The 13,351-nt window shown below is 43.0% G+C and overlaps 1 protein-coding gene and 1 non-coding gene across 9 annotated transcripts in view; both read right to left on the bottom strand.

The window, feature by feature from the left end:
- The window catches only part of OFD1 (OFD1 centriole and centriolar satellite protein), a 67,259-nt gene that overhangs the window by 17,404 nt on the left and 36,504 nt on the right, over positions 1-13,351 (bottom strand). For all 8 annotated transcript variants that reach the window (XM_013059601.2, XM_004758855.3, XM_004758852.3 and 5 more), the window contains 6 exons: positions 8,753-8,860; positions 6,672-6,808; positions 6,180-6,353; positions 4,061-4,167; positions 2,405-2,524; positions 524-597 (listed from right to left, as the gene is read on the bottom strand). In XM_013059601.2, the coding sequence (XP_012915055.1) occupies positions 524-597; positions 2,405-2,524; positions 4,061-4,167; positions 6,180-6,353; positions 6,672-6,808; positions 8,753-8,860 (720 nt within the window). The remainder of the gene's footprint in view (positions 1-523; positions 598-2,404; positions 2,525-4,060; positions 4,168-6,179; positions 6,354-6,671; positions 6,809-8,752; positions 8,861-13,351) is intronic.
- LOC123394750 lies at positions 7,760-7,923 on the bottom strand. The gene has a single exon (XR_006609512.1). It is a non-coding gene; the product is annotated as a U1 spliceosomal RNA (small nuclear RNA).

The following is a 13,351-nucleotide window of genomic DNA, read 5'->3' as shown; positions in this document are numbered from 1 at the left end:
GACACCTGGGTGGCTCAGTTGGTTAAACAGCTGCCTTTGGCTCAGGACATGATCCCAGCGTCCTGGGATCGAGTCCCACATCGGGCTCCTTGCTCAGCAGGGAGCCTGCTTCTCCCTCTGCCTGCCATTCTGTCTGCCTGTGCTCGCTCACTCCCCCCCACTCTGATAAATAAATAAAATCTTTAAAAAAAAAAAAAAAGAGTGGTATTGAAGGGATGTCAGTAAGCAGCTGCCACCTTCTTAACAATCACATTTACCAAAATACGCTGAAATCAAGTTGGATAAAATCCTGCTGACAAATCACTGACCTTTGTGAATATACAGAAGGTTAAACACTAAGGTTCACAAAAATGTAGTGAGAGTACTTTTTTATTTTGTGAAATTAAGATAACAGAAAACCAGGTAACTTTTGTAGTGACAAGAATGTGTTAGCTCTGTCTTTTTTAGGATACAGAAGAGGCCCAATTAGGAAAGCTAACAGCCTGTATCAGTGCTGAAAAATACAGCTTGCCCCCAGAGTCACCTTTATTCTTCCTTTCCTCTTCAATCAGCCTGTTAGTTCTGGTGATATAGTCATCCTTTAGTTCAAGTTGATACCTGCCAATCAAAAACACCAAAAATGAGCTCCTGGTCGCTTTCCTGGACAGACTGCCGTCAACACATGAGCTTATCTATGGCACCGGGGACCCCAAGGTGAAAACAGGTAAACCTCAGGCTCTCTCAAGACAAAAGCCAGGGATCTGAACATAGAAGGTCCATAAAACCCGGCTGCGATCCTGTTAATCAGGTCCCAAAACTCAATCACACAAAAATCAAGGGCCCCGATGTTGTTGTGAGGTTACTGAGAGCAATTATTTCTCAGTTGGTCTCGACTGACACGAGGCAGTAAATTAAGGTCAACTTACAGTGTGCATGACACTCTAGATCCCAAATGATAACCAAGTCAGTCACTTGTCATCCAATTCCACTATCCTTTCTCCCCCCTCTAAGATATGCACTTTTGCCCTTCAAGGAGGAGCACGGTACTGAGAGCCAACTGCCACCAGCATTAGACCCGAATTAGCGATACCCAAGGCGCAGCTCATGCGGCTTCAGCCACCTCCACGAGCCATTACCAGCTGACTTTCTGGTTCAGAGGCCAGAGAAAGGAAGGAGAAGCAATCCTGTGATATTCTCCCAACTTCAACACCTGCAAAAGTCATCTGAGGACACCCAAAGCCTAACAAGTGATACCAAACAGTTCACTCTATCCATGGTTGGGCAAAGCTAGCAAACTGTGAGGAATAAGGAAAGAAAAATGTGTGTAACAACTAGATGTACTTCAGTGTTCGCTGGTATGTTAGAGGAGCAGACGTAATACATAGATGAGACTCATCATTTCAAAAGTGATACATGAAAAGGTGCTACTTTTCTTTTTTAACAGAATTCTTTTAAAGAATAACCTCCAGAGACCTTTGTGGGTACTCCGGGGTGGAATACCCAGGACAAGTTATGGGCAAGGCAATAAGGTGAGGCCAGTCGGGGGCGCCTACGTGGTTCAATCAGTTAAGCATCTGCCTGCAGCTTAGGTCGTGATCTCGGGTCCTGGGATGGAGCCCGACATCGGGCTCCCTGCTCAGCCGTGAATCTGCTTGTTCCCTCCCTCTCTCATTCTCTCTCTCTCTCAAAAATTCTAAAGAGGCCAATGACTAAGACACGGCCAGAGAAGCTGAGCGGAGCCACCGCTTCAGTCCACACGCACTTAGTCAGTACTAAGAGAGCACTCAGTGCGCGCCAGCTGCCGTGCCACACGGTCGGGAAAGCCACCATCCGGGCTTTATGACTTTGCACAAAGACACTCTTCACCGGAACACACACTGCAGGCTACGGGAAAGCCCCAGGGACTACATCTGTCCATCTTCTCCTCTTCCATGCTGTGTTGTCCTTCACAGAGCTAACCCTTTTTCTGGATTCGGACTTGGCAGAACCTTGAAGGAATACCAGGCACACGTTCAGTGACAAACGCTGTAACCAGGAAGAAGGCCACGGGAGAAATCGTGGCCTATCCCCATCTTCGTGCCGGTGTGAGGCGAGAATGGAAAGTGATCGTACTTCTGACTTTGCAGCTGCTCAGCTGTGAAAACCGAGCAAATCCTAATGTGCCCTAAAAACTAAAGCAAAGCATAAGCCTTCAGTCAGTGTCAGAGAAGCTACGAGTAAGAATGAGCAGAGGATGCCATTCTCTGTACCTTTCTAAACCCATCTTAAACATTCATGGGAAAGGCGCAACTAGAAATGAAAACGTGTATTTTTTTAAACCCCAAATGTTGCCATAAACTGTCCATCTTATCTATTTCATCAGTGTTGCTATGTTTCTAGCAACTTAATGGAACACAGGATTCCTTTAGCAGTGCCCAGCAATTACTTGAGAAGTTCATTCTTGAGCTTCTGGTCATAGCTCTCCTCAATGCCCTTTATATCCAGCTCCTTCTTCCTAAGTGCGTCAGCTATGCTTTTATTTTTTTCCTCTTCCAGCCTCTGAGCCCTGAAATTAGCAAAAACAGAGAAAGCAAATAAGAAAATCACAATATCTGAAGTAACAAATTTAGGGGGAAAAAACCACCTGTGTTTTAGTTCCTCCATCTACTTAATAAACTGACTTTGCTAGTTCATCAACTAGCAGATGGAATGAATTATCCAGTGGCTCCTGCTTATGGGGAGGGTGAATGTAGTAAGATCAAAGTGGTCTCTTAGCACACTCAAAAAGAGGTTCCAGCGAATCGATGGCCATCATCAATTTAGGGATGAAAGAGTGATGTTTTTAGTCACAAAGCTACAACCCAAACTCTAGTGTACTTAAATGCTTATTTCTTCTAGAATGTTATTTCTAACTGTGAGACTTAATTGATGAGCCCATAAGAATTATAGATAGAAGATTCGTTTTTGGCATTTAATAATCCATCAACTGAATGTTGAAGAATGCCAAAAGAAAGAGCAAACAATAGGTGGGTGCTTCAGAACCTCCAAATCCGGAGAACGGAGTGCTTCTCATGGTGAGACCCCCCCCCCCCGCCCCATCACCCACAAAACCAACTCTGGAGCCAGGAATTCACAGGTACTTAGAACCAAACCACAGTGAGACCTATGAACACCGCCTGTTCCAAGCAAAGGATAAATCCTTTGTGTTAGCGCTCCCTCTGCTGGCTAATCTGGAAGGCAAAGGCGCATTAAATCACTTGAGTTTAACAGGCTTAGACGGGAGGAGTCGGGGAGGTGGAGGTAAGGAAATGACAATATAATCATGATTATGTAACCAATAATCTGCACACATTTTGTCCCTTTACTTTTCTCTCTCATTATCCATGTGCCACTTCCATACCATGAAAAGGAGAGTAAGAAAGGCAGAGAGAAGAAATCAAATGAACAGAGCCTACGAGAATGAAAAAACATTAAAGAAGATGGAAACAAACTTAAATAAAATTGGACTCCTGGAGTATCTATGAATGTCAAGATCCCAAATGGGGAAGAGAGCTCATTCCACCAACTACAGACTGGTGAGCCTGGTATTAATCTCAGGTAAAATCTGAAGGCTGAAAAATCCATGAGCACTTAGAAAAGTAACACGACACCAGGAGAAACAGTTTAAAGAAACAGTTTCACCCAGGACAACTCAAGACTCAGCGCTACCATATATATATGTTTTTTTTTTGGCAGCAGAGCAGGTAAAGGTGGAAGGTCTGGGTGTCTAGAGTTCAGCCTGCTATGTGCGCGTGCAACTCTGAGAGCTGAATGACGGCCCGTAAGTGAGAAAGGTGGGATTTGTCAAAGCATCATTAGGTTCTTCAAATTATGTGTCTGGTCTTACTGTAGCCCGATGATGGCGCCTCATTCTGCTTTCCCCCAATGTCTAATATTTCATCAATGAAACCCTAGTCTTTGTTTCTCTTGTGCCTTTTAAAACCAGGTGTTGTCACTTTTACATCCAAAAACTTGGCAATTAGCATCAGACTATTAAGACACCTATTTAGTTCTTTAAAATCTCATTCATTCTGAATATGCAAAACAAATGCCCGTTACTCACAATTCAAAAGCTTCCATTCGCTGCTTCAGCTCTGCTTCTCTGCCTCTTAGCAAATCTATATCTTTTAGTAGAAGCTGCCTCTGAGCATAAATTTCTCTGGTTTCCATCTGTGTAAGAAAGCGTTAATTTTCAGTAAGCAAGCTAAAGAAAATAAAACAGATCTGAACTAACATCCTGTTTCCTAAGTTCCGGAGAACAAACTCCAGACATTTAGTGCCACAATTTCCCTTTCAAGAGGCTCCAACTGGAGGTACGCTTTTCCTAATTCCTCACCCAAACATGTGTTCCCTCCTTCAATGACTGTGAAACTCCATTAGCCTGTATTCCTAACATCCCTTGTCTATTTATTCTACATAGTATCTCTCAGACACTTAAAATTTGGTAAGTGCTTCAGCAAGGAAAGGAATGACAAAATGTATATTCAGCAATAAAGTTCCAGAAGACTAGAATGCTCCTGGTTCTGTTGCTGTCAGAGAGTTCCCGTTCCTAAGTCATTCTGACTCAGCAGTAGCAAAAGCTGAAGGAATGGGCCTCACTTCCATTTGTGCGTTCACTGAGCAAAAGGCTTCACAGAATACCTAGCCCATGTCAAACAGCACTCTTGGAGCTGGCCAGAGAAAGACGCAGAGATACGGGTCCCATCTTTCCAGAATTCACAGTTTAGTCGGGGAGAGAGAAATAATCAGATGATGCCGTGAGGATGTTATAACTGAACTACAGAAAGACCCCGGCCGGCGCGGCAGCCGAATGGGTCAGCAGACCAGGGAAGGTGTCACATTCCAGCCGGATTTTGAAGGCCAAGAATGTTTCATCAGAGACAGAAGGAGAAGGGCATTCCAGGTGGTGGAAGAAAGACACGATGCTGTGCGTGAGGAGGGCCCTCCCGTCCAGAGCCCTCAGAGCATCAGTTAACTAAATGAACATTCTGGTCTGGGAGCTGACCGGGCTGAACGAGTCAGACTGACTTGAGGATGCCCTTATTTATCTAAACATTATCCAATCATCTCAAAGACAGCCGGTGCCGCCCACATTTCTTTTTGGAGGAGCCCAATCACTAGATACAGTAAACAAAATCATACTGGGGTGTGGTCAGCATGAGCCGACGGGGTGTGACCACGAAGCCCGATCCAGAGCTCTGGACGGCAGCAGCTGCGGCCGGACACAGGCAACAGTGGTCCCAATCCCGGCAGGTCAAAGACAGCCCCTCGCGAAAGGAACTGGACCTTCCTATAAGAATGGACCCATGCCTCCTGCACGCCAGAACCTTTCCACCTCCCGTGCCATCACTTTCCGCAAGAGAAGATCAAACAGCCACCTGGCTGACTTCTGCAGGCCTGGACTCCGCCACTCTGGGGACCCCGTGCTTTAACTCAATGGCAGCACACAGCGTGTTGTTGCCAGTCGGCCTGAAACCCTAACCTCTTGGCCCACCCACACTTATCCGTCCTCCTGTCGGTAGCCCCAGACCTAGTCCTGGTTGGGCCCTCCCCTCTTCCCTGGGTTTGTAGCTTCCCCACTGGCTCCCTTCACCACCCCCACTGAACCCCAAAATCTTTAATTAAACAGGCTGCCTTTGTCAAGCCAAGTCACTTTAGCTCTATAAAGCTCCACTCCACAAGGGCCTCTTTCTACCCTAGCTGACCTTAAAGGCCTCCCAAGAACGGGAACAGGACACTCGCCCACAAGCGCCCGGTTTGGTCAGTACCAGGCGCAGGCTACCGTCTCAGCCGAGCCCTCAACACGGCGCCGGTCCTCCTGTCTGCTTTGGGGCGTTGCTCTGCCTCTCCCCCCACACAGCCGTTCCGCAACTGATCCTCTTCTGGAAGCTGCCCCCCAACCCTCAAACCTGCCCAAGAGGACAAAGCTTATTCAGTGCGAGTTTCTCACAATCCCCACATGGATGTTCGCACTCACTGTTCTTTCCTTCCAGCAATTTCGGAGGAATGAAGTCCGCATATCGCTTATAGGCCTATCCTTCTACTTGTGCCCTTGAGCCCCATCCCTAGCACTCTCGTAGGGCTCTGTCCTGTCTGCCCAACTCATCCCAGTCTCGGACCTCGAGCCCCTCTACTAAGAGCTGCAGGAAACAGACACCCAGTAAATAATTTTAAAATGTTACCTCTTGGTGCTTTTGAATTCTCTCAAGGGCCATCTTTTCCCGAGAAATGAGGACTTCAGATTTTGCTTGACAAGCTCGCTCCAGTTCGTTCCGGAACTCAGCTAATTCCTTCTCAGCCTTTCTTTTGTCTTCCATTTTAACTTTTGCTATTTCCGTATCTTTAAAATACTTAAACTGCCAATTGATTACAAATAACTGTAAATACCAATAACTATGCTAAAGAAATAACTTCTCTCTTGATGGTTAGAGTTAACACGAATGCTGCACTTAAATACATTCAGTTTAACTCTTTAGTTTCCTCTCATTCACTGTACCTGTAGCGTTCATTCAAAAAGCACCAAAAAATGACATTAATTAGATAGAATCATATGTGCAATAGTTTATCACATTCATTAGTAAAGATTCTACATTTTCTCCCTTATACCTAAGACTAAGACATTAAAAGACAAGCACCAGTATCACCCTTGCTAAGAGCAACAAGATACAACTTACCTTTTGACACATTTCTTCCCGAAGCTGCTGTTCTATTTCTCTCTTATATGCATTTAACTTTAGTTCTAAAGATTCTAACTTGGGACACCGAGGGTAAGCATCAGCAAACTGATCATCAATGAGCTGAAGCTTTTTCACTATTAAAAAGCAACAACATGGGAAGTTAGGATAGAGAGATGCGGCCAGGTGAGCACAAGGCTAGAGCTCTGTTCAAAAGCGAAGAGTATAATTAGGGGGAAGTGCAGGGATCTCTGCCACTGACTCTGAAACATCAAAAAATTAAGACGGATTAACGGATGGGACAGACAAGGGCTTAAGCAAATATCACACAAATTTACTGGGAGAATCAAGTACACGAGTGTTCAGCATCCAACTGTTTCCACCTTTCTGTGTATTGGAAATTGTTCATCCTCAAATGTCAGGGGCGAAGGAAGCAAAGCATACAGTATAAGCCAGAAAACACTGGTTTCTCTTTCCAGTCCCTAAGTGCCAAGGCAGAGAGCACTTTCAGTGGACTCTGGTTAAAGGTGTGACTCAAACGTTCAAAACACTGACCCTAAAATAACCAAAGATCATGTACTTCAACTCCTCTCCTTTCTAGGAAAGGAAAGTGCCCCCTACAGTTTAAGGGAGTCCTAGAGGACTAAGCAACTATGTGGTGGCCTAACGGGGACTAAGACCAGGCCCACGGACTGTCCCGCAGTCTCCTGCCATCTCCAGTACCCAGAGCCCTCAAACCAACTGCGGATCAGTGTGAGCCACATGCAAACCTCGACCTAGAGGACCACCACCAACACCCACCAAAGAAGATATGCAGGGTAAAAGGCTGGCAGAGGTACCAGCAGTGTTCGTCTCTTTAGAGAATTTTAGACATACTTTCCGTTGTCCTTTCTGTATTTTCCAAATGCTCTGTAATAGTTACTGTTCAATTCAGAACTCTCTAAGGCGCATGAGGCCACTAAGTAGACAAAATGTGACCATCTGAACTGACAGGTGCTCTAAGTGTAAAAGACACACCAGATTTTAAGGACTGAACATAAGAAATTTTATCTAAACTAATCTCATTCGTTTTTTTTTTTTTTTTTTTTCAGGGGAAAGCACGAACGCAGTCCCCCACTACCACAAATTATGCAGTCGAGTTTCCCACATTTGGGGAAATCGCAGGGGTCAGCACATCCGGAGTGCAATGGATAAGCCTCGCCCTGGGAAAACCACGTTTGTGATCATGGTATCTCCCCTGCCAGGTAAGTATCATTCGTTTTTTTTAATATTGATTACATGTTGGAATATTTTGGTCATATTGAGTTAAATAAAATATATTAAAACAAAGTCACCTGTGGGTTTTTTGTTTTTTCTTTACTATGGCTACTAGGCCATTAAAAATTAAACATGTGGCTCATATTATTGGACAGCACTGCTCTAGAATAAGCACATACCATGTTCCCAATGGAATAAAAGCTATGACAAAATTAATTAAAGGCCTCGTTATACAGTGTAACTTTTACAGATTATAGGCTTATCTTCTTATAGGTTAAAAGCACTATTACTCCTTAAGACTCGGGAAGGGCCAAGAAATCGATTAATCACATAATTTCAGAAAACCTGGACTCTGATATCAGTTCTGCCCCAGACTTGCTTCCAAGCTGCTCTTCCTCTGTGGACCCCCATTTCCTTAACTATAAACTGAAGTGATACACCAGTAACTTCTCTAGTTTTCTACACTGCAAGTCGTCCAGGATTTTCTCAGGTAGTGGCTATAAAATTAAGTTAGATGAGACACAGGGAAGAACCTGCCAGTTAAGAGAGGTTGAATGCAACACACAAGGAGGAACATGAGCCTTTGGAGTCCCCTTGAGACGTGGTAGGTATAGCCTTAGCAGTCGCAAGAGGAGGGAGCAGTACTGGAGAGAAGTTCGGGTCCCTTCCCACAGTGATGCCAGAGGAAACGAGGCACCCCCCCCCACCACCTGTGGGTTGCATCCCTCCCGGTCAAGGAACAAGCTCATAATACAGTAAATCAAGTCACTGTCATTTGAAGAGAAAACAGAACAATTAAAATTCTGAAAGAAGGCTACAGTTACCAAGAGAGTCTTTGCTAGGAAATGTTGAATTTGTCTGCGTTTCCATATCACGGCTCGCTTTGGACTGATGATATTCTGCCAATTCTCTTAAAAATTGCATGAGAAAACCTAAAAGAAATAAAGTGTATAATATAGTTTCACGGCACCAATTTCTTTCATTTAACCATTGCTCAGTCACTGTTTATATAATCTTGGTTTTAAAACATTATCCTTGGGGCACCTGGGTGGCTTCAGTGGGTTAAAGCCTCTGCCTTCGGCTCAGGTCATGATCCCGGAGTCCTGGGGTTGAGCCCCGCATTGGGAGCTCTGCTCAGTGGGGAGCCTACTTTCCCATCTCTCTCTCCCTGCCTACTTGTGATTTCTGTCTGTCAAATAAATAAATAAAATCCTAAAAAAAAAGAAAAAATTTTTAAAAATTATCCTTTTCTCCATTCTGTATCTTTTAAGAATGATTTCTAAGGAAAGGCCTTTGCGAACATGGCACAAAACCTAGAAACAATAAGGATAAATATCAGTCTAACAACGTAAAAATCAGAAACCTATACAGCATGAAATAAAGTCAAAAGATAAGTGATACACTGGAAAAAAACATCTGCGGTAATAATATGGAAACAGAGGACTAATTTTCATAGTATCAAACTGCTCTTACAACCAGTAAGAACAAATGGAAAAATGGAACAAGACATGGACAAAGTTTACACAAAAATATGTTTAACTATCAAATGTGAACAAAATTATAAATAAATGCAATTTATTTGCTGTAATAAATTACAACAGAGAAACTGCATTTTCCCAGTAAGATTGCTGAGATGAAAAACAAAGGCTCAGGGGTGCCTGGGTGGCTCGGTGGGTTAAAGCCTCTGCCTTTGGTTCAGGTCATGATCCCAGGGTCCTGAGATCGAGCCCCATATCGGGCTCTCTGCTCGGCAGGGAGACTGCTTCCTCTCTCTCTGCCTGCCTCTCTGCCTACTTGTGATCTCTGTCAAATAAATAAATAAAATCTTAAAAAACAAAACAAAAGACAGGCATATAGGACTTCTGGGAAGATGGCAAAGTAGGAAGATTGTAAGCTCACCTCCTCCCACGGACATACCTAAGTAACAGCCACAGCAGAGCAATTAACCCACAAATATGCCCACAAATTGGACAACTAGGAAGAAGTGGATCGATTCCTGAAAACATATAACCTTGAAAACTGAATCAGGAATAGAAAATCTAGGGGCACCTAGGGGCTCAGTGGGTTAAGCCTCTGCCTTCAGCTCGGGTCATGATCCCAGGGTCCTGGGCTCGAGCCCCGTGTTGGGCTCTCTGCTTCCGCCCCTCCACCTGCCTGTGCTTGCTCTCTTTCAAATAAATAAATAAAATCTTTGAAAAAAATAAAGATAAAACTATTACCAAAAACAGAGGGAAAGGGAAGATTCCAAATTCATTCCACAAGGCCAGAATTACCAATACCAAAATCAGATAAAGACACTACCAAAACAAAGCAAAAACCAAACAAAAAGCCACAAAAGACTATAGGCCAATATCTCTGATGAACACAGATGTAAAAATCCTCAACAAAATATTGGCAAATCAAATCCAACATTACAAAAATTATTCACTGTGATCAAGTGGGATTTATTCCACAGATAAACAAGTGTGGTACAAATATCTGCAAATCAATCAAGGTGATATATCACATTAATAATGGAAAAGATAAAAACCATATGCTCATCTCAATTGGTGAAGAAAAAGCATTTAACAAAGTACAACATCCATTCATGATAAAACTCTCTCAACAAAGTAGGTTTATTTTTTTTTATTAAAATAATGGCATTTACAATAGCACCAGAAGTAAAATACCTAGAAATAAACTTAATGAAGGAGCTGAAAGACATACACTATGAAACTATAAAATACTGATGAAAGAAATTGAAGATGACACAAATGGAAAGATATTTCATGCTCACGAACTGAAAGAACCAGTACTGTTAAAAGGTTCATACTAACCAAAACAACCTACAGATTCAATGCAATGTCTATCGAAATACCAACAGCATTTTTCATAGAACTAGAATAATCTTAAAATTTGTATGGAACTACAAAAGATCCCCCAAAGAGCCAAAACAACCTTTAGAAAGAAGAATGAAGCTGGACGTATCACAATTCCAGACTGCAAGATATACTACAAAGCTGTAGTAATCAAAACAGTATGACCCTGGCACAACATCACACACATAGATAATGGAACCCAAAGGAGAGCTCAGAAATAAACCCAATTAAGCGTGAACCCCTACAACAAAGGAGGCAAGAATATATCATGGGGAAAGTGAAGATCTTCAACAAATTGGGCACCTGGGTGGCTCAGTGGGTTAAGCCGCTGCCTTCGGCTCCGGTCATGATCTCACCCGCATCCAGCTCTCTGCTCAGCAGGGAACCTGCTTCCCCCCCCTCTCTGCCTGCCTCTCTGTCTACTTGTGATCTCTCTCTGTCAAATAAATAAATAAAATCTTTAAAACAGACAAACAAATGGACAGCTACATGCAAAACAATGAAACTGGACCACTTTCTTACACCACACACAAAAACAGGCTCAAAATGGATTAAAGTCCTAAACGTGAGACCTAAAACCATAAAATTCCCAAGAAAACACAGGCTGTAATACCTCTGGCATCAGCTGTAGAAAGTTTTCTAGACAAGTCTCCTCAGGCAAAGGCAACAAAAGCAAAATTAAACCACTGGGACTACATCAAAATAATGAGCTTTTGCACAGCAAAGGAAACCATCAACAAAACAAAAAGGCAACCTACCAAATGGCAGAAAACCATTGCAAATGATACACCCAAAAGGGGATCAAAGTCCGAAATCTATAAAGGACTTACACAATTCAACACAACAGAACGATGTGATAAATAAATGGGCAGAGGACCTGAACACACATCTTTCCAAAACCATCCAGATGGCCAAGACACATGAAAAGATGCTCAGCATCACTCATCATCAGGGAAATGCAAACAAAGCCACAAGCCGCTCTCACCGCACACCTCTCCCAATGGCTAAAAGCAACAGCACAAGAGACAACAAGTGTTGGCAAGAATGTGGAGAAAAGGGAACCCTAGTGCACTGCTGGTGCAAATGCAAACGGGCGCAGCACTATGGAAAATAGTATGGAGGTTCCTCAAAAAGTCAGAAACAGAATCACCATATGATCCAGTAATTCCAGTACTGGTATTTACCCAAAGCATACAAAAGCACTACTTTGAAAAGATCTATGCACCCCTTTGTTTACTGTAGCTTCATTTACAACAAGCAAGATACAGAAACACTCAAGTGGCTTTCTTTTTTTCAAGATTTTATTTATTTATTTGACAGAGAGAAAGATCACAAGTAGGCAGAGAGGCAGGCAGAAGAGTGAGGGAGAAGCAGGCTCCCTGCTAAGCAGAGAGCCCAATGCGGGGCTCAATCCCCAGACCCTGAGATCAGAGGCTTTAACCCACTGAGCCACCCAGGCACCCCTCAATAGATGAATGAATAAAGAAGATAGGCCCACAACGGAATTGTCACTCAGCCATTAAAAAGAATGGAATCTTGCCGTTTGCAATAACATGGACATACAGGGTATAATGCCAAGTGAAATGTCAGAGAAACAACTATCATATGACTTCATCTGCATGTGGAATTTAAGAAATAAATGGAAAAACAAAGGAAAAAGAGATTCAAATACAGAGAACTAAAGGTTGCCAGAGGGGAGGTGGGTGGGAAGTTGAGTAAAATAGACAAAGGGGATTAAAAGTATACTTGTTACAATTAGTACTGAGAAATATATAGAACTGTTGAATCATCACACTGTACACCTGAAACTAATATACCACTACATTAATAATTGAATAAAAAAATAACAGTATACTCAGGCAATGAAATAATACATAGCAATTTATATAAACAAACCAATGCTAAAGTAGTCTGAATCAACGTCGTAACGCTGAAAGAAAGAAGCCATACTCATGACATATTGCAGGAGCCCACGCATATAAAGTGTAAAAACAGGCATTAACAGTCCACGGTGCTAGATATCAGAATAGCAGTGGAGAATGGGAAACAGGGAAAGCGTAGTGATTGGGAAAAATACAAGAGAGGCTTCTGGGATGCTGGCATTATTCTATTTCTTGTGCTGGGAGGGATTTCCTGGGTATATTTATTTTTTTGATGGTTTCACCAAGCTGTAATTTCTGCATTTTGTATTATTATACAAATACATTTTTGTTGAAAAATGTGCGTGTGTGTGTATACATATAAACATATATACATGTGTGTATATATGTGTGTGTATATACATATATATACACACATAAAATAATGTTCATGATTGCATTGTCCATAATGCTGCTGGATTCATCAATTATGGCATTAAATTAAGTGGGGGCACATCCATTAAAAACAAACAGGAACAGGGCGCCCGGGTGGCTCAGTGGGTTGAGCCGCTGCCTTCGGCTCAGGTCATGATCTCAGGGTCCTGGGATCGAGTCCCGCATCGGGCTCTCTGCTCAGCGGGGAGCCTGCTTCCCTCTCTCTCTCTCTCTCTCTCTGCCTGCCTCTCCATCTACTTGTGATTTCTGT

This window comes from Mustela putorius, unplaced genomic scaffold, assembly GCF_011764305.1.
Source record: "Mustela putorius furo isolate JIRA1106 unplaced genomic scaffold, ASM1176430v1.1 tig00003836_pilon_pilon_pilon, whole genome shotgun sequence".
Taxonomy (NCBI): domain Eukaryota; kingdom Metazoa; phylum Chordata; class Mammalia; order Carnivora; family Mustelidae; genus Mustela; species Mustela putorius.
Note: the sequence above shows the minus strand (reverse complement) of the source record. Positions and strands in the feature narration are given on the sequence as shown.